At 46.5% G+C, this 25,152-nt stretch overlaps 1 protein-coding gene across 4 annotated transcripts in view; it reads left to right on the forward strand.

Moving 5' to 3' along the window:
• The window catches only part of ZNF475 (zinc finger protein 475), a 35,084-nt gene extending 12,895 nt beyond the window's left edge, over nucleotides 1–22,189 (forward strand). For 2 of the 4 annotated variants that reach the window (XM_070075788.1, XM_051844157.2), the window contains exons 2-4: nucleotides 9,010–9,070; nucleotides 19,434–19,614; nucleotides 22,022–22,189. In XM_070075788.1, the coding sequence (XP_069931889.1) occupies nucleotides 19,440–19,614; nucleotides 22,022–22,173 (327 nt within the window). In that variant the 5' untranslated portion in view covers nucleotides 9,010–9,070; nucleotides 19,434–19,439 and the 3' untranslated portion in view covers nucleotides 22,174–22,189. The remainder of the gene's footprint in view (nucleotides 1–9,009; nucleotides 9,071–19,433; nucleotides 19,615–22,021) is intronic. The other 2 variants (XM_070075787.1, XM_051844156.2) reach the window with 1 other exon arrangement.
• The last annotated feature ends 2,963 nt before the right edge of the window (nucleotides 22,190–25,152 follow it).

Here is a 25,152-nt window from a genome sequence, read left to right on the forward strand (position 1 = left end):
TCCAACCTGCTTTGGCCCAGAGCCAGAGCTGGGGGCGGGAGAGTCCCACCACGCTCCCTCGCACCGCGAGGGCCACTTCCAGGTCTGGGCTCCACACGGTGCCTGGCACCCCACCTACACTAAGCAAGCACTTCCTGGGCATCCAACGTGAGCTGCAGCTGCAGGCCTGCCCTCGGGTGCTCTTCTGCTTTGTGCAGCATCCCAGGTGCTCTCAGCTGTCATTTCAGTAGACGCCTCCGGTTTCTATTCCCAGAGCAACCGCCTTGTCGCTGTACCGAATCCCATTGTCTCACTGGCTCTTATGAAGTTAAAAAACACATGGTTAAACCCAGATGTTAATAGACTGGGCCCACTGTTCTGGATGCCAGTCATGCCCATCTAAGGGACAGCATTTCATCCAGCCTGAGGCCCAGTTAGAAGACAGGATAAGGATTGCCACGTCTGCCTATCGCGCGGTCACCTTTTTTATTAAGATTTATTGAGGCCAGCGCTGAGGCTCAACAGGCTAATCCTCCGCCTTGCGGCGCCGGCACACCGGGTTCTAGTCCTGGTCGGGGTGCCGGATTCTGTCCCGGTTGCCCCTCTTCCAGGCCAGCTCTCTGCTGTGGCCCGGGAAGGCAGTGGAGGATGGCCCAAGTGCTTGGGCCCTGCACCCCATGGGAGACCAGGAGAAGCACCTGGCTCCTGCCATCAGATCAGCGCCATGTGCTGGCCGTGGTGCGCTGGCCGTGGCGGCCATTGGAGGGTGAACCAACGGCAAAGGAAGACCTTTCTCTCTGTTTCTCTCTCTCACTCTCCACTCTGCCTGTCAGAAAAAAAAAATTATTTATTTATTTATTTATTTGAGAGGCGAGTGACAGAAAGAGAATCTTCCGTTTGCTGGTTCATTTCCCCCATACAGCCACAACAGCTGGGACTGGGCCGGGCCGAAGTCAAGAACCAAGAGCTCCATCCTGCTCTCCCATACGTGTGGCGGGGCCGAAGTACTTGGACCACTACCTGTTGCTTTCCCACACCCATTCACAGGAAGCTGGATCAGAAGTGGAGCAGCCGGGATTCAAACCGGCGCTCATATGGGATGTGGATATCACAAGCTGCCACTAAAGCTACTGCACCACAGTGCTGGCCCCCGCGGTCACTATTTCTTAATTTTGCATGTTGTAAGCTGCATCTTTACAGATTCATGACTTTAGCCACGTGGTCGGGGAGTGTCTGAGGGTAGGGTGTCTTCTAGGTCATTGCAAGTTGTGGTTCAGGCCTTCCAGGTTCCACCCTCACCTACGGATCTCCTGAAGTTCTCTTTGATTCTTAGGTTAGTGATGACCTCAAATGAACACAGAGACTTTGACCATTTGGATGCAACCTACCGGAGAAGAAGGACTATCAAACTTTCTGCATTAAAATATGTGCATTTCCAAGTAATGTACAAAGTGTACTTCTCCTTGGGGGAAGGTGTCGCTCCCCCACTCGCGGAGGAACGACACCAGACCCTGCGCTGTTCTCTTTCCCCGGCCCTTCCCGGGTTTGCTGCCGCTCCCCCCCTCCCCCGCCCCCCGCCTCCACAGAGGGGCGGCACCCCCGCCGCTTCCCCCGCTTGGAGCGGCACACCGCCGGCCGGCTCTCTCAGGGGTTCCTCAGATGTTCCTCCTGCATGTTGTCTCTCTCCTCCTTTATAGTCCTCTTCCACCAATCCCAACTCTGCTGGCGTTCTCTCCCCACGCGCTGAGCACTCTGCTCTCCTCCAATCAGGGGCAGGATCAGCTCCTGCAGCTTGTTAGTTGAATTGGTGAGGCAGCTGTTTGCTCTCTCTCAGCACCATATGGTGGGAGATCAGATGCATAGAGTTAGTCTTAGTTCCAGTACTTTAGTCTAGTCTCGGTTGCTCCCCACAGAAGGTGCCAGGCATTTCGATACATATATGTATTTACATACATAATAAAAAAGGGCGCCTTTACTCTTTGCTATGGCTGCTTTGTCACAGCCCCACTGAAATTATCTCATCAAAAAGAATAAGCTGGAACAAGCATTTAGCTTAGCAGGTAAGGTGCCCACTTTACATCAGAGTAACAGCTTTGGTTCTCATTTCTGGCTCTCGTCTCCAGCTTCCGACCGAAGCAGACCCTGGGAGGCAGCAGTGACAGCTGAAGTACTTGGGCCCCTGCCACCCGCCTGGGAGACCCAGAATAAGCTCCTGATTCCTGGCTTTGGCCCTGACCTCCAGAGCTGCTGAGGTCACTGGGAGAGAGAACCAGTGGGTGTAAGATCTTTCTCTCCATCCATCCATCCCCAAGCCCCCCACCCTTTGTCCAACAACAACAAAAAATAATAATTAAATTAAAAAGAAGCCAACTGCTTCAAGGACAAGCAAGAAATCCAGCAAGGTACTGGCCCCCGGTGTTGGGGTGGGGGTGGCTTCCTGTGCTCCCTGGAAGCAGATGGGCGACTGTGCTGTGTCCCAGAGGTCTCAGCTCTTTCTTCCTGAAGAGCATCTGTGGGCAGAAGAGAAGTCAAGGACAAAGTCAAAAGGAAAATGCTAAGGCAAGGGGAACCCTTTGGCTCCCATAAAACAAACCAAACATAGTGATTGACTGCCTCAGTTTCTCATCACTACAACCAAGTTACCCAAGGCTGCAGATGAATAAGGAGGTTTACTTAGTGCAGTTTTGGAGGTTAAATGTCTGTTCAGCCTGCGGCAACAGCCCCATGGCAGATGACGTCACAATGGCAGGAGGGCGTGCGGAAGGCATCCTGGTGAGACAGGAAGCCAGGGAGAATCAGGCTTCAGGCTAACTCTTTTGTCCACAGACAGTGGCAAGAACAATCCCAAGAACTCCTGTGAGACCAGCATCAGTCCTGTCCGAGCCAAAATCCCCAGGTACCTAAGCACTGCTTCTTAAAGGTTCCATCAACTCCAACGTCACCACACTGAGGACCAAGTTCCCAGCACAGGGACCCTGGCGGGACACACTCCCACCAGACACAAATCAAGCACTGACCTTGTGTGTTCCGTGCACACAGGCACAGTCCCTTAGATGCTAACGCATGTTGGCGTTTCCACACTGGAAGATGAGAAAGTGGCCAGTTCTGTTCACACCAACAAGAGGCCATGAAAATGGGCCCAGAGGGAGATTCCCGCTTCTGTGTTACTCATCTCCAGCTGCAGGGCTCGGGTCCTGAGAGTTTAGAGTTGGACTGGACTTGATGGAATTTCATGTGAATGGGGTTTCTTTCCAGGGCATGTTCTCTGGGGAAAAAATTATCAATGTCCTAAATAAACCAACCTTCAACAAAACATTTCCTAATGATCTCTAGGGTGTTTTTTCTTTTCTTTTTAAACTTTTCCAGTTTTCTCTGTGGTTGTGTGTTTTGTTTCATCTTATTTTCTTGAACTGGAGAACTTCTTGGGAAACAAATGAAAAGGTTTAGATTCTTAGATTCTTGGGGCAGACATTTGATGCACTAGATATGGCATTCCTTGGAGTGCCCACATCCCATACTGGAGTGCCTGGGTTCAAGTCCCAGCTCAGCTTCCACTCCCAGCTTCCTGCTAATGTGTATCTGGGAGGCAGCAGGTAGTGGCTCAAGTGTGTGGGTCCCTGCCACCTCACTGGAGACCCAGATGGAGTTTCTCGCTCCTGCCTTTAGCCTAGCCCAGACCTGGCTGTTGAAAGCATGAAAGCCTTTGGGAGCGAACCTGCAAATAGAAGCTCTCTTTCTCTCTCCCTCCCTCTCTCCCTGTAAACACATTTCCTAGTTCCTGGCAAGAATCCACTCAAATACATTATCTAAGTTTGGGATTTAGTTGAACAATGTACACGGATGATTCTGAACTGATGGCCTTGCCTGAGCCTAGCAAAGTGAATGTACTCCCCTGAGCTCTGTCTGCATGAATGTTTATTAATCAACTTTACAGAGAAATAGTTTTAAAACAGTAAATAGCACCCATTAAGCATGTGCAATTCATGCATCAGGTGTGGGTGGTTTTGTGCCCTGAGATATCACCAACATAATCAAGATATGGAATATTTTCATCACATCCCCAAATTCCTTTTATTCCTTTAGTCTACCTTCTACCACCTGACTTCAGGAAACCCCTGATTTGGTTGTGGATCACTATTGATTACTTTCAGTTTTATGTAAGTTGGAATCATGCGTCTGTATTCTCTTGTGTGTGGCTTCTTTCAGCATAATGGTTCTGGGTTCATCCATGTTGTTTTAAGTACTGGTAGTTCTCTTTTATCGCTGGGTAGTGTGAGAAATATCTTCATCTGCCCACTCAACAATGGACTTGGACTCAGTAGGTGCAGTGAAAGTGAGACTTTTTTTTAATAGTCTTGCGAGATGAGGGGTCTGGTAGGCAGGCACACCCAGGGCAGGTTACAGCAAGCTATGGACTCTAGCACGTTGGCTGAGTATTCCTCATTGGCTGAGTACTACGAGCTTGCAATCTTCCCAGATGTCGCCCATTATCTCCGTTTGTTTTAGTTCTACTGGGTTAACCACCGCTAAAGTTCTACTTGCTCAACACCCTGTTTATTTCAGGACTTTCTGGGTGCAAGTTCTTTGTGGCTTGTAACCTAGCTGTTACGCTAGCTAGCTGCTAGTGACATTCCACGTATCTGCAAGCTGTTGTGATGGCGTTATTAGTAATTTTCAGCTGAAAACCTCACTTTGAAAATGAACCAAATGTCTTTACTTGTCAAAAGCAATAGTCCGTGGAATGGCTGTAGTGCGCTTTGTTGATCTGTCCATGAACGTGTGTAGTTACTTAAGTGCTTTGTTCTGTAACTTCAGAGTTCTCTCTGCTTTAATGCAGGAAGAACCTGCTTGCTTTTCTCCAGCATGGGAGAATGTTTTAGTACATAAAAATTATAAATTGCCCAATCTGACCCATTCCTTAATCTCATTCTGTCTCAAAGGCATTAAATCTTCATCCTGCGTGCTGGTCCTACACACAATTCTTTAACTTGGCAAATGCAGCCTTTTTGGTCTAGCAAACTCTTCATTTCAGTATTGTCTATCCAATGTCTTCTCCACTCCTGATGCATGGCCAGCCTTGAATCATGGGAGGAGAGTGTCAGAACCAAGGTGAGAAGAGGGGGAGGAAAGACACTTAGAAAAGCTGCCCAACTTTGACTCTGTTCTCAAAGTCTGATCCCTGATGTGTCAGTCCTATGTAGAATACACTGATCACCTCTTGCTTACTTCCTCTTGTTCACAAATTTCTCCCCTCATGTAGCCCCTCAATAAACCCACTTCAAATACCACTCGCGTCACCAGCTTCTAGTCAAACTCTCCTTTCTCATATCTCAGGGTCCTGTGGCACTATACCCACATCTTGGCTTCTATAAACTTTGCCTTGTAATTTAATTTCTAGCTGATTTGTTTGTCGCCTGAACTAGGAGAGGTGAGGATCAGGTTTCCCCACAACCCCTAGTGCAGTAAAGGTGTTATACTCAACTAAATGCTTGTTGCTGGAAGGAGTAGAGGAATAAAGATGTAGAGGCAGGAAGGTTGAAGACTGTTTTCTGTAGCATGAAGAATTCTGTGTTGAGCTCTGGGTGGCTGGAATTTCTGTTTCATTGGGTAACTATTGGGCACGACTGAAGTCAGCATGAGGTGTTGGGTCTTTATTCTGTAACCATGGAGAACCAAAGAAATTAGTGAGATTGTGTCAGATCAAGTCTGTATTAAACAAAGTCAAGTACAGAGAGCAACAAGGCACTTGGAAAGCTGAAAATTACATGGTGATTTGTCATTCTGGCTAAAATGGGCAACACAGTACGTGAGGGAGTGTTTGGCCTACCCAGCCACTGGATTAGCCTTTTGGTTACTGCTTTTCGACATAAGATGGCTAATGTCGTATGGCATTGTAGAGCTGTCTGTGAGTTCACTTCTTACCTAATGCATCTAGGCTATGTAGAGAGGCTGAACAAATTTGAAATGTCTGGAAGAGCTGAGTTTTGGGATTATCTTGTGGTACAAACAGATGGTATGCTCTTCCAGGCCTTTGTTGCTGCTTTTTAAAATAACGGAGCAGAATTCTAGGATTTCAATTAAGTTGCATCATAGAAGCATTTAACCGATGTGTATTCCACTATAAACAAATAGCAAAATAAATAGTATTGTTGGAATCATATAATTTAAAATACTGTAAATGTTTTCATTTAAGAGGAAAACTTTCTCTGCTCATGTTTCTGGCACCACTTGTGTGGGTTTTCCCACATCAGCAATCGCTACTCTGACCCTTCAGACAACAAGTGGGTGTTCTGATTCAATCCGGTTCTGACGCTCACTGCGTGGAGTTAGCGCAGACTCCACAGGTGGAGGGCTCAGGCTCACCCGGCTGCCTCCCTCTTCAGATGCCAGTCGTAAATCATAGGTCCTAACCTGACTCACACTTCTGCCCACTTTGGCAAAAATGATGGCTCCCAGGACCCTCTCATCATGCTGATAACTTGCTGAAAAGGACCCCAGAAGCCGGGTCACAAGATGTTATGTTGCTTGTGTTACCAGTTTGTTGTAAAGGATAGGGCTGAACCGCCAGGTGTGGAGGTAAGCGGAGCAAGGTATGTGGGGTGCGGCAGAGGCTCTGTACCCTTCCTGTGGGCACCACCCTGCGTGCCTCACTGCGATCAACAACATGGCACTCTCCGAGCCCTTTCATTTAGGGTTTTCATGGAGGTCCCATTACTAGCAATGGTTGGTTCATTCAGTCCCCACTCGCTCTGCCCTGGAGATCAAGGGGTCAAGCTGAAAATTCCAACTCAAGTTTTTATGTCTTGGTATTTCCATCGACCAACCCCCAGCCTGCAGCTGCCTAAGGAATCCAGCGAACAGTCATCTCATTGGCTCACAACATCACTCTTACTGAGGGTATTCTAAGGATCTTGGAAGTGCTGTGTCAGAGTCTGGGGATTAAGACCAAATAGGAAGAAAAGGCTGCTACAACCTGTATCCCCAGGATATTCCAAGGGTATCAAAAGCTGAGAGTCAAGACCTGGATGGGGCAGAAACCGGTGTGAGGGTGTATGTCCTATCACAGCACATTTTGTGCTATGCAAACAAAGCTGTATTCATTGCTAATATTAATTCTAGTTCAGACTACTCATTGATTACAATACTGAACTGACCTGCATACATGATCTTTGAAATTTCCTTTATGAATTATTTAAAGAATGTTCAGCAAGTAATAGAGCTGGACTTGATTTTACCTTTAGGACTGGCTTTAATCCCTAATCACTTTCTAACTTTTGATTTTTGAATTGATATTCTTTTCTGTCACTCCATTATTATTATAAAAAGGATACAAGCTCATTATGGAAATTCAAGAATTTAACTCCCTACTTTAATTTTATACTGCTTTAAATGACTGACATGACTGGTAAGGAACGTGTATCATTAACATTTTACAATTTCCTTCCCTGCCAGTTTTGATAATTAAAATATTTTTATCTGTCAAAGTATATTCCTTTTATATTCCTTCCTTTAACTATAATTCTGTAGTTATTTTTGCCTTACTTCTGTGTTTCAGTTGGTTAATACTTGTCACAGCTACTGTATTTTTGAGCTTCTGTTATTGTTTTAGCCCTTGACTGCTTATATTTTATTAATCAGAGGTTTTTAAGGAAGATCAGAAGTAGGCTGACTATAGTATTTATTGGCTACATAGGGACACTTTAGAGAGTAAAAGAAGAAGCTATTACACATAGCCAAGACAACAGGTGCAAGAGGACGATTCTAGGTGCAGCAGGCAGGAGGATGTCCAAGAAACCAGAAGTGGTGCATTGTGTGTTCCTGTGGGCTTCAGCCCAGCACGTTTTAAGGCATTTAACTGATGCAAAAAAACTGTATGAACAAAAAAAAATAGACTGGCTAACCACTCAGGAGCTCACATACTGGAGCAAATGGGAGTCCATTGAGTCAACTGAAGTCATATCCATGACTCTGTATATATGGACATTTTTTTGGCAAAGTGACTATAACATGTATCGGGTTTTCAAAGGAACCTATAATTCCATAAACATTGGTTACTAATTTCTAGTTCAGAACATCTCCAAAAAGCCATATCCTTGGAACACGTTCTCCTAACCCTTCCATAAAGAATAGCATGCTATTGTATTGTCATGGGGCCAGCATTTTGGTATAAAGGATTAAGTTGCTGCCTACAATGCTGGTATCCATATGGAGGCCAGTTGACTCCAGCTACTCCACTTCTTATCTAGCTCCGCACTAATGCACCTGGGAAAGCACTGGAGCATGGCCCCAGTCCTTGGGCCCCTGCACCCTCGTTGGAGACCTGGAAGAAGCTCTTGGCTCCTGGCTTTGGACTGGCCCAGCTCTGGCCATTGCAGTCATTTTGGGAGTGAACCAGCAGATGGAACATCTGTCTCTTTGCCTTTCAAATTTATAAGTAAATCTTTAAAAATAATTGTGCTTTCATACTGTCAACACTTAGTATTTATTGTAGGCTGATATTAGAAACAAACAATTGTGCAGTGTTTCTGATTTTCATAAAAGTCCTGGAAATGACTTGTTTGTCAGTCTTCAGTATCTCTTTCATTAAAATCCAGGCAATAATAATAGTGTAGTTAATTGTTTTTCCTTCAAACTGTCATACTTTATTTTTTTTTAAAGATTTATTTATTTATTTGAAAGTCAGAGTTACGCAGAGAGAGAGAGAGATCTTGCATTTGCTGGTTCACTCCCCAATTGGTTGCAATGGCCGGAGCTGCACCGATCCAAAGCCAGGAGCCTCTTCCGGGTCTCCCACGTGGGTGCAGGGGCCCAAGGACTCAGGCCATTTTCTACTGCTTTCCCAGATCATAGCAGAGAGCTGGATCAGAAGTGGACCAGCCGGGCTTTGAACCGGTGCCCATGTGGGATGCTGGTGCTTCAGGCCAGGGCGTTCACCAGCTGCGCCACAGCGCCGGCCCCCACACTGCCACACTTTCTTCAGCAAGCTCTGTTAGCTATTAAATTGTGCACTTCTCTGTGGTTTCCCTTTAGCCTGAGCTGTCAGAGAGGCCAGTAAGAGATATCTGAAGCTGTGTGAAGCAGATTATCCAGGGTAGGTATCCCACTCCTCTTCTACCAATATCTCCCTTAAGGCTTTTCACCAAACCAGCCTCCTTCCTTTGTCCTTGTTCCTTTATTTTTGCATTAATGCTGCTATTACAACTATTTTACACTGGTTGAGTGACAGGGCCTGAACTTTTGCATAGTAGTCTAAGCCTCCCCCTATGGTGCCAGCATCCCATATGGGTGCTGGTTCGAGTCCCAGCTGCTCCTCTTCCAATCCAGCTCCTTGCTATGGCCTGGGAAAGCAGCAGAAGATAGAACAAGTCCTTGGGCCCCTGTACCCACATAGGAGACCCGGAAGAAGCTCCTGGCTCCTGGCTTCAGATTGGCTCAGCTCTGGCCATTGCAGCCAACTGGGGAGTGAACCAGCGAATGGAAGACCTTTCTCTGTCTGTAACTCCGCCTCTCAAATAAATAAATAAAAATCTTTAAAATGAAGCAGATGATTGATGGCAGGTCAACAATGCTGATTAGGAAAGGAATGTGTTAAATGTCTACTTCCCTTCCTGTTACACAGACCTGGCCAGTAACGGTGCAGCCGTTGTGTTCCTGACAGAAAAGAGACTTGAGTAGAGAGAGAAGGAGGCTGTGGGCTAAGTAATAAGATAATTCCAATAGTGGCCAGGAAAATTATTGAAAACATATGAGAAGTCAGTGGATTCCAGTAAAAAGAACTACAGACAAGTGAAACCTTTCCCCACAGCGTTTAAGTGCCCTGTCTCTATCCAGCCTAACTGACTTTCCCAGGACTGAAAAGGCAACAGCGAGAGTGTGATGAGCCCCAGGGACTTCTTTAGATAGGAGCAGTTCATCCGCCCTGCCACAACATGGTCCACACCTTATCTACATAAGTTTAGATGGTAATAAGCATTTCAAAAGTCTTTTTAAAATTTTTTTGCTTATTTGAGAGACAGAAACAGGGAGAGAACCAGAGACAGATGGAGAGACTGACAGGGAGTGCTCTCATCGGCTGGTTCACTTCGCAAAACTCAAAACCCACTCCTCTGGGAACTTGGTCCAGGTCTCCCACGTGGGTGGCAGGAACCCGCATACTTGATCCATAACCGCCACCTGCAAGGGTCTCTGTTACCAGGAAGCTGGAGTTAGGAGCCTGAGCCAAGACTGGAACCCAAGTTTCCTGATGAGGGCAGTGAGTGTCAACTATTAAACACTGCTCCCTTTTCGAAGTCTGTTACCCTGATGTTAGATCAGCAGTCTCGCACTGCTAAAATACTACCTAAAATGTTCACGGGAAAACTGCTGATCTTAGCCTTCACTCTGCACGGATCTCAGCTTACTGACTTCTCTGCCTTGCTTTGACTACACTTCCTGGAGTTGCCTGGCCCAAGCAAGGGCCTCACCAAGACAGGGCCCCCTCTCCTCATCTGACCCCTTCAGCCAACCTGGAGCTGCCCCGCTCTGCTCTGCCATATTCTGGAAGCAATTGGCTTGCACATCATCCAAGAGGGGGCCTTCGGCCGGTCCTGCCAGGGCTGCGGTCTCTTCTTGCCGTTCCTTCTGTCCATCCGCCAAATATCCACTTCTATTCGAAAACATTAGAGAAAGGAGGCCGCAGAGTCAAACCACAGCAGTAGGGGTAGTGGCGAAAACCGCTGGCTGGAGGCTGCCAGCTTTCCCTGGAAGTCTCAGACTTGAAAAGCACTGCAAAGTAGAACAACTAGTGTTCTTATCTGCACTCACACCCGTGAGGATGCCATTTGCTCGTGGGCTGTGGCTGGCTTGCTGGCACTGCCCTAGAACATTGCGTAGAGAGGAAGATAGTCAAAGCTTAGGACGATGGAGTAGGGTGAGGGTTCAACTAAAGTTCAGCCACAAGTACAGAGCAGGGAAGAAGCTGTGGGAGATGTAATATACAACGTCTTAGTCTTTCTGTGCTTCTTGTTTTGTCCCACAGCCCATTCAGTCCTGCGCATGTCCCCTGGGCTCTGTGTCTGCCTGTTTCCTCCTAACCTTTGCTTCCAAAGGCAACAATGACAACGTGACGTGGATGTCTTCATTTCTAAACCACGCCATTTATTTTGCTGATTGGCTTGGTAAAATACTGGATTTGGCTCCTGGTTTCGGTGTGGAATTTTAATAAATTCACTGTTCCCAAAGTAAAAAAAGAGTAACTTCTCATTTGTAACTATAAAGCCTGCATTTAATTATCCTTTCAAGTAAATAAGCATGCAAGAAGTCGTACAAAAATGTTGGATGATGTCTTGAAAAATATTGCTTATGCCTTAGACTTTCTCTTAGGTCTTGAGTTCCCCAAGTATTTTTCTAAAGCCACTTTTTCTGGTGCTTGACCCTGCCACACAGCTAATATAAAGAACGGATAAACAACTCTGCAGCTATTTTGATAGATGGAGAGAATCTGCTGGCACAGTTTAGCGTGGAATAATAGAAAAAAGAATTCTACCTCAAAAAATACACTTTTATAGAAACTTGGATCACCAGGGAGCGGCTCCATTTTCCATTTAGTTTGCATTCGTTGCGTGTTTTCTCCTCCAGAGTCTGTTTTTCACCACTGATAGGCAGGAATCATGAATGCATTTCCTTCTTATTTTGATTTTTCTCTCTGCTCTCTCCATTTCAGGTGCAACTCCCAAAAGTCCCAGTTAAGAGCAGACTGATTGTAAAACACACAGATTTTACCATGTTTTATTTCCCCAAAGGAAACCACACCGTCAGCTTAATTTGTTTCTGTTTTCATGCCTCACGGTGCAACTAAAGAACATATTGAAAAGTCATTTAACTCCACTGACACTTCTTACAGCTCCACCGACGTAGGTCTTTTCCATTACTGAGGGAATGTCCTCCCTGACTGAATCACACTCACTCGCCCCACCGTGCCTCGTCCCAGCGTTTCCCCTTAGCCCAGAGCCTGCGTCGCTTCTTTCTCAGAAGGTTGCTTTGCCTGCCACCCACGCAAGCTCCGTTCATTCCCCACTTCCTCTAACTTCATCCACTCGCCTTTCGTCCCGTTCTGCAAAGCCTCACAGCTCCACTGCAGCCTTGACCCCACCTGCTCCTCCTCTGAGGCCTCTCTCTAGTGACCTTCCTGTTTTATGCTGGGTCTATAGTGTCTCAGGTCTGCCTGAGGCACGCCTATCTTGCAGAAGGCAACAAAACAGCGTCATTTATCTTCAGCGTCATTTATTTCTCAGTAAAGAAGCTTCTTGAAAACACTTCTTCTTTTCTTTGACCTCATTTTTACCCCCTAGCAATTTAGTCTTTATTTTCTGAGTAGTGAAACTAAACTCAAAGTCACCAGTCCATAATCGATAGAGGCAACTAAATCCAGGGGCCTCTTCTTTGCGACAGTTGGCAGAATTGGCACTCTCTCCTCTCCGGGAGCCCAAAGAGTTTCCAGAATGGAAATCTTTTCTCTCTCTGCCCTGCTTCTATCACCGCAAACTTGAACGTCTTTGTTTTCTGGCTACAATGTCTGCTGTTGGCCAATCTTTGCTATAGACATCCTCATAGGAATTTTTCTTTGTACACTCTCTGCATACTCCCCTTCTCGGGACGCTTCATAGATTTGAGAATCTTCTGTGTGCATAGCTCTGAAATCCATTAACCTTGAATCGAAGGCCTATACTTGCTGTTCTGGCTGGAGTTATTCACATTTAAATTCTACTAGTTTGTCACACCCAACAGGTTCAGAACACAGTGTTTTACTACTTGCCCAACTTGCCGTTCCTGATCTTCTCCTTTCTTTACATGACATTATCATCTTCCCCACCCCCAGAATAAAACTTTGGGCTTCTCTTAGAACCAAGATTTCCTTACTGTAGAGCCAGAGATGTTCAAGCTCTCAAAAATACCAGGCTGCCTCGAAGAGTTCACGGCAAATGGAATTGAAAGATGAGTTTATTTTGGTGCAAAAAGTTTTGAAATCCATGTACAGTTTTTCTTTTTACAATATACATTTTTCTACAATTTTTTGAAGACCCCTCGTACATACATATGAATTTAAATTTTTTGGATGCTAATAAACTTACCTTCTGATTCTGTTTCTCACTATTTAAAGTGCCTTTGTAGGCTCTCACCTGCTAGCCGCATGTGGCCAGACTAACATTCTGGGAGCCTGATTCATTTTTTCCCCAGCTTGGTAGCTTCTGCTGTGGTTTAAATACGACTTGACCCTGGAATTGATGTAACTTAGTCCCCAACATCCTGTGTTCTTTGTGCTGAGGGTAGAAACTTAATCGGTTGTGGTATTTGGAGGTAGCATCTTTGGGAAGTGAGTAGTCTGAATTGGGGTGTTAGTGTGGGCGCCCCCACGGTTGAATCCCAGTAGTCTTATAAAGTTAGAGATATCAGAGAGAGACACAACCTCCCTGTCTCTTGCTGTGTGGTGCCCTGTACCAGCAGCAACTCTGACAGCAGGAAAACCACTACCACTACCACAGACCAAGCCAGTCAGGTCCACCAGAGCCGTGTGCCAGAGCAAACCTTTGTTCTGTATAAAGTTAGCCGGCCTCAGGGGTTTCGCTATAGTAACACAAAGCAGAGTTGATACAGCTTCCTAGAATCTACAAAACAGACCCCAGATCTTAGCAGGCCATTCATGCTCTCCACAGCGTGACTGCAACCTACCTGGTACCAGTGCCCAGTGCTCCGTTGAGCCCCAGGCAGACGAATGGTTGACTGTTCTACACTTGCTCACGATTCCTGGTCCTGAGGTTTTGTTCCTGCTGCTTCCTCAGAGGGTTATGTGGTCTAAATTCTGCCAATTCTTCAAGTTCTGTCTCCTTGAAGCCTTCCCTGATCTTCACAACATAAAAATAAACTTTTCTAACCCATGAATTGCAGTTATTAGCAAAGCCACACTGGCTTTCTTTGGCTTAGTGTTTATGTGGTATATATTTCTCCGTCTCTCGTTTTGCAACCTGATTATATCTTGATGTTCTTAATGTGTGTTTCTTGTAAGCAGCACATTTTTTAAGCTAGTCTAGCAATTTTTGACTTTAATTGTGTTACAGAGTCTATTTATAGTTTATTGCAATTATTGACATGTTTAGATTAAGTCTACCAACTAGGTGTTCTAATCCTATTCATTCTTCCACTACCACCACCACCCTTCAGCATTTCTTTCTTTCTTTTTTTCTTTTATACTTATTTCTCCTTTCTCACCTTTTTCCAGGGGTTCATTAAGTCATCAGGTTTTTTATTCAAAGATTCTTTTTCCCATATTCATTTTTTAAAGATTTATATATTTATTTATTTATTTCAAATGTGCAGTTACAGAGAAGGAGAGGCTGAGGTGAAAGAAAAGTCTTCCATCTGCTGGTTCACTCCCCAGATGGCCACGATGTCCAGGGCTGGGCCAGGAGCTTCATCCAGGTCTCCCACGTGGGTGCAGGGACACAAGCACTTGTACCATCTTCCACTGCTTTTCCAGGCACATTAACAGGAAGCCAGATCAGAAGTGGAGCAGCCGGGACCCGAACCAGCACCCATATAGGTGTAGATGATGGCTTCACCCCCTATGCCACAGTGCCAGTCCCTTCCCTATTCATCTTTAAATTATGTCTTTTATGTCTTTTTGCCTTTGTGCGTTAGTGGTTTCTACACAGATTGAAGTATGCATTTTTACTTATAGATATGTTTTTAAGTTTTTAAAATTTATTCATTTGAAAGACAGAGAGATAGACAGAGATTTACTGGTTCACTCCTCAAATGCCTGCAGCAGCTGTGGCCTGCCAGGACAAGAACAGGAGTCAAGTCTCCCACATGGGTGACAGGGACCCAGCTATGTGAGCCTTGCTATCTCCCAGGGTCACATTAGCAGGAAGCTGGGACTCGAACCCGGGCACTCGGATGTAGGATACGGTCTTCCAAAGGCCCATCACCTTAATCGCTACACTAAGTGCTCAACCCAAAATGCACAGGTTTAGCTCACATTATTCTATTTCTTAAAAACCACTACCAAGAAAATATTAAGAATTCTTTGATGACCTGTTGCTATATTTTATTCCCTACCCTTGTGCTCTTGTTGATTATAACTTATTCCATGTGCATGTACTATAAACTCCATATTTTACTTAATATTTTTCCTTAAAAAGTCCATAATGTAAAAGACTTAGCTATATATATATATTTTATATTTTAGTGTGTATATATATATATATATAAATTGAGACTCTGCTTTGAAACTTCATTTTAATTGTTGACCTCTCTGAGTTTTCTGTTAGTCCCATTCCTTCCCGTAGAAGCTGATTTGAAGAGGATATTTTCCTTTCAGCATTTACTTTTCTTTTCTTTTCTTTTTTTTTTTTTTTTTTTGCATTTTTATGGAGCACATCTGTCAGGGGTAAATTCTTTCACCTTTTGTCTGGCCAGAAACGTCTTTATTTCGTCTGTTTGCAGATATTTCTACTGAATACAGACTTCGGCATCTGCATGGCACTGTTTTGTCCTCTCCCAGCGCGTGAACAATGGCACGTCCAGTCTTCTCTCCATTTCTGTTCCTAAGGAGAAATCATGGGAATAATTCTTGTTCCATCATCCATGTGTGTGCATCAATTCTGTTTTTTCTACTTTAAAGTTTATCCTTTTTTTTTTTAAGATTGTATTTATTTATTTGAGAAACAGAGTTACAGAGAGACAGAGCAGAGAGATAGAAGGTCTTCCATCCAATGTTTCACACCCCAAAAGGCCACAATGGCCAGAGCTGGGCTGATCCAGAGCCAGGAGCCAGAATCTTCCTCCAGGTCTCCCACATGGGTGCAGGGACACAAGGACTTGGGCCGTCTTCCACCGCTTTCCCAGGCCATAGCAGAGAGCTGGGTGGGGGAGGAGCTGCCAGGATGTGAACCGATGCCCACGTGGGATGGCAGCGCCGCAGGCAGAGGCCACTATGCAGGCCCCTTCTCTGGTTTTAGCAGTTTCTCTATGATGTGAGTCAGGTTTGGTTTTTGACCCCCTTTTTTTTCCCATTTGTCCTCGGATTTCTCAGAGACTGTGACGGTGTCATTTAGTCTCTTTACTTCAGAGCGTTCTCGGCCATCATCTCTTTATCTGTTTCTTTTGTTCCATTCATTTTTTCCTTTTGGTCTGTAGTTACTTATTTATATGTCCAGCGGTTTGACATGCCCCCCTCCCCCTTTCTATGTAACCTTTGGGATACTTTCCCGACATGTCTCAGGTTTCTTGTCTCTCCTCTGTGAGCCTCAGTTGAAAAGTCCATCATATTGATTGTCCTCCAAGATACTATCATTTTTCATCTTAGCATTTCTCATTGGGTTTTTAAAATAAATTTCTAGGCCGGCGCCCTGGCTCAATATTGCTAATCCTCCACCTTGCGGCACCTGGCACACCGGGTTCTAGACCCGGTCGGGGCGCCAGATTCTGTCCCAGTTGCCCCTCTTCCAGGCCAGCTCTCTGCTGTGGCCCGGGAGTGCAGTGGAGGATGGCCCAGGTGCTTGGGCCCTGCACCCCATGGGAGACCAGGAAAAGCACCTGGATCCTGGCTTTGGATCAGCACGATGCGCCGGCCGCAGCGGCCACTGGGGGGTGAACCAACGGCAAAAGGAAGACCTTTCTCTCTGTCTCTCTCTCTCTCACTGTCCACTCTGCCTGTCAAAATAAATAAATAAATAAATAAATTTCTGCTTTGACTTTTTATCTCTCTACCAGAGTGTTCCATATATTCATACATACTATCTATGTTTTCTCCTGAATCCTTTAATATATTTGGTGGAATTATTATTATTTTTTTTTTTTGACAGGCAGAGTGGACAGTGTGAGAGAGAGAGACAGAGAGAAAGGTCTTCCTTTGCCGTTGGTTCACCCTCCAATGGCCGCCGCGGCCGGTGCACTGCGGCCGGCGCACCGCGCTGATCCGATGGCAGGAGCCAGGAGCCAGGTGCTTTTCCTGGTCTCCCATGGGGTGCAGGGCCCAAGCACCTGGGCCATCCTCCACTGCACTCCCTGGCCACAGCAGAGAGCTGGCCTGGAAGAGGGGCAACCGGGACAGAATCCGGCACCCCGACCGGGACTAGAACCCGGTGTGCCGGCGCCGCTAGGCGGAGGATTAGCCTAGTGAGCCGCGGCGCCGGCCATGGTGGAATTATTTTTAAATGAATCTTTTTAATTATTTACTAACAATTATTTAGAAATACGTATTTTAAAGCCCTTGGAGTATAAATATTGAGACCCCATCTCTTGATCCGGTTATATGTAGTGTCGTATCTATGGGTGCTGGATCCTGTTTTCTGATTCTGTGTGTTTCATTGTGGGTGCTCTTTAATTTTGATTGAGTGCTGGATATTGTGTGTAACCGAATGGTAGATTCTGAGGTATATTTTACTTAGACATAGAAACAAGCATGCTGTCTCTTCTGCCCAGTGGTTAGAAAAAGTGGTTGTGTCAGTTTAGTGTATATTTTACTTTGGACTGTGCCTTTGCTTTCGTTAGGTTCAATGCATGATGGGTTCTGAATTTCCCCATGGCAAACTGCCCCTTCCTTGTTGTTAACATAAGGCCTAGACCCTAGGGCTCCTCTCAGTTCTCTTACTGAATTCTTGCATCCTGAGTTCTTTACAACACAGAGAAGTCTCTGCTAAGAACAGCCACCCCTGTTTCAGCACTAGGCTCCTCGTGGCTGGAACTCACTGCAAGGCCCACTGCTCCCGCTCAGGCTGCAGCCCTCAGATGCAGGCAGCCTGAGTTGGGGAGGTCGCCTTCAACATGCCTTCCTGTGGGGAGCAACTCGGACTAGACTAAGTTACTGGAATTAAGACTTATTCTATGCATCTGCTCTCCCACAATATGGCGCTGGGAGAGGAGGAAACAGCTTCTACACAGCTGCCTCTTGCCAACTTGAGTGATGACCTCCAGGAGCTGATCCTGCTCCTGATTGGAGGAGAGCAGCGTACTCGGCGTGTGGGCAGCCGAGTTGGGATTGGCGGAAGAGGACTATAAAGGAGGAGAGAGACAACATGCACCAGGAACATCTAAGGGGAACATCTATCTGAAGGAACACCTGAGCAGCCCCCAAGAGAGCCGGCCGGCGGTGTGCCGCTCCCCCGCGGAAGTGTGGAAAGTGGCTAGGGGGAACCGCCCTTCCACGGAGGTGGAAGGGACGGTAGCCAACCCGGGAAGAACCAGCAGCAAACCCGGGGAGGGCCGAGCAGACGAAAGAACGCAGGGTCCTGTGTCGTTCCTCCACGAAGAGGGGGAGCGACACCTTCCTCTCCCCAGGGTTATACTGTTATCTCCTGTTACTGGGCATAAGACCTGCTGTGTGGAAGAGTACACACAGACAGTTGTTGGCAGTCTGTACCTCACAAGGGTTCACACTCACCTGCCTTTGCCCTTTGCTTTGTGACAGACAACTGCTGTCTCATTCTCAAATAAGGTTGGCGTGTGAGAGCTTTGCTTATTGGTTTTGTTGATTCATCCTCCAACTTAGGCAGTCCTTTTAGTTCACTAATTTTCCTTGCAACTTTGACTCTAAATGGCTCAAAAATTATCATTCTCTAGGCTAGCCGATGGGTACTCATTGTGTAGATGGAAGCAGAGTGTCTTGTTGTATCTGTAACAAAGACTGGAATCCCCTACCACCTTTTATCTTCAACTCTCCCTTGGATCAGTTGCCTCAGAAAGCCAGAGACTAAGAAAATGATTTGAGTTCATGTAGCTTATTTGACCCCAGGATACCCCAGTAAAGGAATGGGAGACGAGACAAAGAAAAGAATGAAGACTAAATATTGGCTGAGTAGCAACTGTGGTACAATCCCAGTAGCACTTCCGATAGGCTGCGTGGACTCAGCCTTGGTGAGGAGGCTGGGAATGTTCCCACCAACGCTCATCTGTAAGCGATTAGCTACCCTGCCTGTGGGGCACAGATCCACAGGTGCTTCAGGTCGAAAGTGTTGACATGAGCAAATGTGGGCGGGCACTGTACTGCCTGTTCGAAACTCTGCAATGACACTTATTGCTTTATTTCTCAGGCATATTGGTCTACTAGAGCCTGATATTATTGAGAGGAAGAATCTTGCTTGATTTATCTTTGCATTCTCCCAGCATGGTAACTTGGACTTGGTAGTCAGAAGACAGTCAATCCACATTTATTAAATGAGAAAATACATCTTACTACAGTGCCTATATGCAGAACTCTGGTTATTTCTGATTTATTCGCTCCCAAACTCACATCCTCACTTCCACCCCAATCAGATATCACCCATTGGTCTCTTCATAACCAAAGTGGTTGAATTCACAGATTCATTCGGATTTCTAAAGGTCATATTGATTTTCTAGTGAATTTGAGTGTGCTATAATTTTTAAAGTTAATTTTTAAATCTACAGTTAGTCTAACCTGTATTTCCTATGACTTGCAGCCAACAATGATAAGGCGTCCACCAACAGTTGTTTGTTACATCTGTGGTCGTGAGTATGGAACAAAATCTATTGCCATCCACGAGCCACAGTGTCTGAAAAAGTGGCACAATGAAAACAACCTGTTGCCTAAAGAACTAAGGAGACCAGAACCTAAAAAACCAGAGGTCAGGACCATTACCGGTAAGTTCTAGAACAAAAAAGATTTGAGTGGAAAACCCTTCTCCCTAAACACGTAGGAGTAAAGATTTCCTTTACTTGTTCAAACAACTTCAGGCAGAAACACTGACTGCTTTGGTGACAGCCGAATGGGACAGACAGTTCTGGAACATCTGTCAGAAGTGCTGTCTTCGGGTCCTGAGACACAGGGACGCCGCGTCCTGGCACCACTGTGCATGACAAGCACCCATTGGAATTTACTGTTGTTCCCCAAAGTTACCTTCATTTGTTGTCAAGTGATACTTAAAAACATGAAGCTGAAAATCCCTTTGGAGACATCCAGAGTCGTGTTTTTACACAGGAATGTGTGTTGGTGTGCACTGAGCAGAGCAGTATCAAACTCCGATGTCTGAGGTTTTACTAGTCCCGTTATGAAGTTGGATGAACCGGCCCATGTGTAAAATCAAAGGAGGCTCAGGACTGTACTGAGTCGAACAGCACTGGCTCCCTCTGAGCAGACAGCCACCTGCCCAGTTCTAACTGGTGCTATCATTAAGAAACTTAACCCAGTGTGGTCATCTCTTTCAATAAAGTAAAAGTAACCAGATCCAGGCATCTCTCTGGAGCATTCAGACTTGTTAAATTCTTTCTGTTATTAATTTGTGAAGCCTTGGGCAATCCAGAGGAACCAGGGAACAGGCTGCCACGCGTGGCCTCACCACGGAGCCGTCTGCTTCCCCGTGCAGGGGCTGCGCATGTTCACAGGGTGGTTTTGCCATGCGGGCTGTGCCACTTAGCAGATTTTGACCTTCTTCATTTTCTCAGCTGATCCCTGATTCTTCTCCAAGAAAAATCTGGAGTTTAAGAGGCGTGTCTTGTTCATTCCTTCTCCTTCTGTAGCCTTAGACGTGAAGGCTGGGAGGCACGTTAGAGGCCAGAGACGTGGTTTGCCTCACTGAAACTCTCTGCCCAGAAATCCTCCTCGGGTGTCAAAGATCCGTTTCCTTCCCTTCTGATGGCTTGACCGTCATTATCACAGGCTCAAGAGGTGGCAGGGTGACAGGTGTGAACCCCCTGCTGGGTTCACTGCTCTCAGGTGGAAACGCCAGGTCCTGTAATAGCACTTCCCTGGAGTCTGCCTCCTGGTCCCACGATAGTGTTTCCCTCCGAAGCTGGCCTTCTTCCCCTTGCTATGTCCGTCTTAGGGACTCACGCAGCAGTCAGGCACTCAGATAACGCCTCAGGCAGATCCGGTGTCAACGCCCCACGTCAAACATGTGGAGACACGGTCAGTCATCTTCACGTGACACTCAAGGGCCGCTCTGGAGTGTCTGAATCCCAGGTTAAAACCCATAGAGCGATGACAAACGTCACCAGCGGTTTAAAGCTCCTGTTTACATCCTGCTTGCAAAGTGACGCTGCTCTGTCGACAGGAGCTGTTTCTGCTAGGTTGTGCTGGGGTTCAATGCCCACAGAGCCAAGGAAACCGAATATTAGGAGTGGGCTTGCTAAGCAGTGTACAGTTTCCTGTGGTCATGTGGGCCATTGCCATCATGTAAGAGTTGCTTGGGATGTAATCATTGTGCCAGTGCTTAAAACTAAGAAATGTGTTTCTGCGTGCCTGGTTACACGTACAGAGCCGGTGCTGGACGATTCTAAGCCATAGTCAATCTGATGTACTAGTGCTTCGATTTCAATAAGGTCGTGAAAGCTAAATCCCACATGGTCTCTCTAAAATCAAGCCGCATGCCTTCCCCCAGGCCGTGCCAATGAGAATCGCACATTTCTCAGCTGTCTCTGCTGTTTTCCTAAGGGCGCTTCTTTTCCTCAGATTAACTATTCTGTTTGCTTTCTTTACTTTAATTACTTAAAGAATCTCTGAGTTTATAGCCATGAAGAGATGATAAATTCTGAGGCTGTAATTCCTCTTAAACTCACTCTCTGCTGGCAGTTTTGGCCTCTGCGAGCATTCCACTGAAGGATTACAGAAGAGGAAAAATACAAATACATGTTCTTTGCTCTTAGTAAGCTTATATTTAGAGTCAACTGAGAGAAAGCCAAAAGTTCTATTTGCAGGATAATCATGTGTAAGCAAAGATGTTAATAATTAGCAAAGAATGCATCTCATAACACGTAAAACAATGGCATCCCCTTCGAAGACCCAAGCCTCTGGTTCACAGCTAACTTTGCTCAGCCCTTGAAAGAGCGAACAGTCCTTTCCTTTCCTTTCTTTCTTTTTTTTTTTTTTTTGGCACAAGTACTATGATTTGTTTAAAAGCCTCAGGCAACAGGTATTTCCTGAAAATATTTTCCATGAAGAGTAGAATGTGGTTCTCCAAAATGAAAACCAATGCATTATTTCACCTTTTTCCTTTCTTTCTTTTTAATTCTTTTCTTTTTGTTCCCTTTTTTTTTCTCTTCAACTTTCCAGCCAAAGGTTTCTACGACCTCGATGCCTTACACGAAGCTGCTTGGACAAGTGCCCAGAGCCAGTTGGTTCCCTGCAACGTTTGTGGGCGTACCTTCCTGCCAGACAGACTGATTGTTCACCAACGGTCTTGCAAACCCAAAGTCGCCAAGTAAAGCCCTTTTCTCTGCACTGCGTGTTACAGGAATGAATCCCTTGGGAGGAGGTTGGGCTATAGCAAAAGGAGGTGAGCAGAGGAAACAGGGAGAACTGACGGATACTGGCCCAGGGCTGGCCAGGCGGGGAAGCCCCGCCCCATGCTTTGGTGGTGCCAGTGTTGCTCCTGCTGTGTGGCGAGGCAGATGGCTTTGGTGCAGCCAGCACAGTGCACAGTGCATGGACACGCTGGGGACCGTGCCACACTTTGGTCAGGCAGTATTAGGAGCGGACTGCTTCTCGTCAGAGCTGGCATCTCTGTCTGACCCCATTCGACTTTCCGGAAGAAGATTTGGAACCGCACAATGATTACTCAGTGAGCAGTGGCTCTGAGGGCAGTATCAGGCGATGCCTCGGTCCCAGGATGGAGGAGACGCCTGCCAACCTCGGTGCTTTCTGAAACAATCCACCCCACCCCAAGGATACGTTTCTGGTTGAGTTGTCAATTGGGAAGTTCCCTTTGTACAGGAATTCCACAGGCGAGACACTCACCAAAGGGCTGCCCATGGAAAGCCCTGGAATCGAGACGTTTCCAAGCCGGTGGCTGTGTCCTGTGTAAGGAGACCGCTGTGCTACAATGTGGGTGGAGGCCCACGCTTCCTTCTATAGGGGAAGTTCAGCTCAGGAGGGAGGGTTCTCTGTACACTCGGTGGGGTTCACGGGTGTTTATTGTTGAGGTCTAAAAGCCTGCCAGGAAGTTCTGGGCCTCCCCAACCAAGTCCCATGCCCAGCGAGTGGCTTGCGAAACTGCTCCGTATTTCAAAGTTCCCGGTCCTTGAATGTGTATTCGTCAAGGCGGACTCTCCCGGGAGGGTTCCAGGGCCAGGGAGGTGCTCTGCCCGGGAAATTCGGCTCCCCCAGGCAGTGCGGCTTTGCCTGGACTCCAGCAGATTGGCTTGAGATCTCTGTGCTGTGATGGCTGAATTCCAGGGCTGTTTGGACCCCCTGGGCTTCTGTAGGCCTTGCGTTCCTGACATTATACAGCACAGTCGTCCTCAGATTATACAGGCAAATGCATCCAAGCCAATGTTTTGGCCCTACATCTACTTATTATACGGGGTCGGGCTGGGATAATTGTGCTAATCACTCTGTGTTTCCTGCCTGCTCCAAAAGAGGTAAGAAAGGACGTTTTAGAAAGTCCTTAAATACCCACAAATAAGAAGCTGGAGAAGGCACAGCGTCCCGCGACTCATCGTTGATGGTATAGATCTTTTCTTAACAGATGTGACGAAGACGCCTCATATGCACAGAGTGTACCACAGTTAGACACCGTGCTCAGTGTAGCCCCGTGTAAACATCTTACTTCAACCCAACAAGTAGCTGTGGTTGTTCCTATTTTTACAGAACGGGAAACTGATCCTTGGTCTGAAGAGCAAGCTCTATCCTTGAGACAAGGGATGGAGCAGGGAGGCAAACTAAAGACTATTGCACTTTCAACCCCACAGCCTTACTCATTACAGTTTATATGATGGATAGCATCAAGAATACAGTTATCCATACTAACGCAAATGATCTGACAAATGTGGAAATTCTTGCACAGTTTAGTAACCAAGGCAATGGGGTCTTAGCATGCTGCAGTTTTGCTGTTTGTCTGGGTTTATCTTAGACTGAAATGAAGACTAAAGTTTGGACTACATTTTAATGGGTTTCAAAAGATACTTCTGCATTTTTGCTGATGTTTGGACATCACATAGCCGAAGAAAGAAAGTTGCTCTGGCCTCAAGTTCAAAAGAAGTTGCCCGTCAGGTCCACAAAGAGAAATTCTTAGACATGACTTCCCAAGAAGTCTTGGAGTCTCTGAGTTCCTGATTGAACAGGAGGAGCGCCTGTAGGAGTTTCACATCCGCAGGGAGTGGTGAAGCCCTCGAGGTGCATCACGGTGCTGACCGTGGGATTCCATTTACAGCCGCAGCTCAGGTGGCCAGTGACCAGTCCACCATGTTAAACCCGGGGCCACACTGTTGTGGTGACATGATCCAAGAGTTCCGGCTCATTACCGAGGCAGGTCATCGTGTCTCACCATTAACAGCAAGAGCTCACCTCCTGTCTACCAGGAACTCACTTCTGTGCCAATTTTTGTAGCTCTCAAAGGAAAATAATTTTTTTACAATGGTTGGCCAACCGTGAGACCCTTCCTATGGACACTCTCTGGGGTGTAGAAGAGCAGAGACGATGTGGAGGTTACTGGAAGGCGATGCAGTGTTATAACAGAAAGCAAAAACCAGGCACTTTCTTTTCAACTCTGTTACAGGGCGCCACACAAACTTTAACTGAATGGCCCCTAGGGTGGAGTTAGGGGAAGAACTCCAGGACTTCTTGATTCTGGTTTCCATACTGAATTTACAATAACGTTTCAGGCCCTGTTGTACCAGAAGGGTACTGAACAAGCAGGTGTCCCGGTATGGAAGGTGGACAAAGGGAATCTTAGGACGTGAGTGAACACACAAATCTTTGAGGTCCCTCCTGACGCTCTTGAGGCAGCTTCATCGTACTGTAAAACTAGTGTTTCCATGGGAGTCTCCAGGGTGGCTCCCGATGCACTGTTTAGTTTGGGCAATGCTGGTATTTGTGCAGAAGATGCTGCTGTTGACAATTGGGGCCACTCGGGAGCAAGCAAGAGAGGGAGGCGGAGCCCCAGAGCTGTTGACCGCCCACCCCCCGCCGAAGCTAGCTCTTAGTCTTTGTGTACTCTGTGCTTCTGACGTTAGCAACATTTCTCCTCTGCACCCCTGTCTGAGCCCAGATCGCCCGGCCTGCGTCTCCTATCGGGCCCAGGGCCGGAAGTTCAGCCCTTTCCTGCCCCAGTCCTGCGGGTCCTCTCCCTCCTCTGGCAATCGTCCACATTCCCTTATCATCTTTCATACTGACTCATTGTCTGGCCCACATGAACTCTTGTGCCTGGTTCTCCTGGCCCTGCCCATTCTCTCTCAGCACCGTGG

The sequence above is a fragment of the Oryctolagus cuniculus genome, chromosome 6 (assembly GCF_964237555.1).
Source record: "Oryctolagus cuniculus chromosome 6, mOryCun1.1, whole genome shotgun sequence".
Lineage (NCBI taxonomy): Eukaryota > Metazoa > Chordata > Mammalia > Lagomorpha > Leporidae > Oryctolagus > Oryctolagus cuniculus.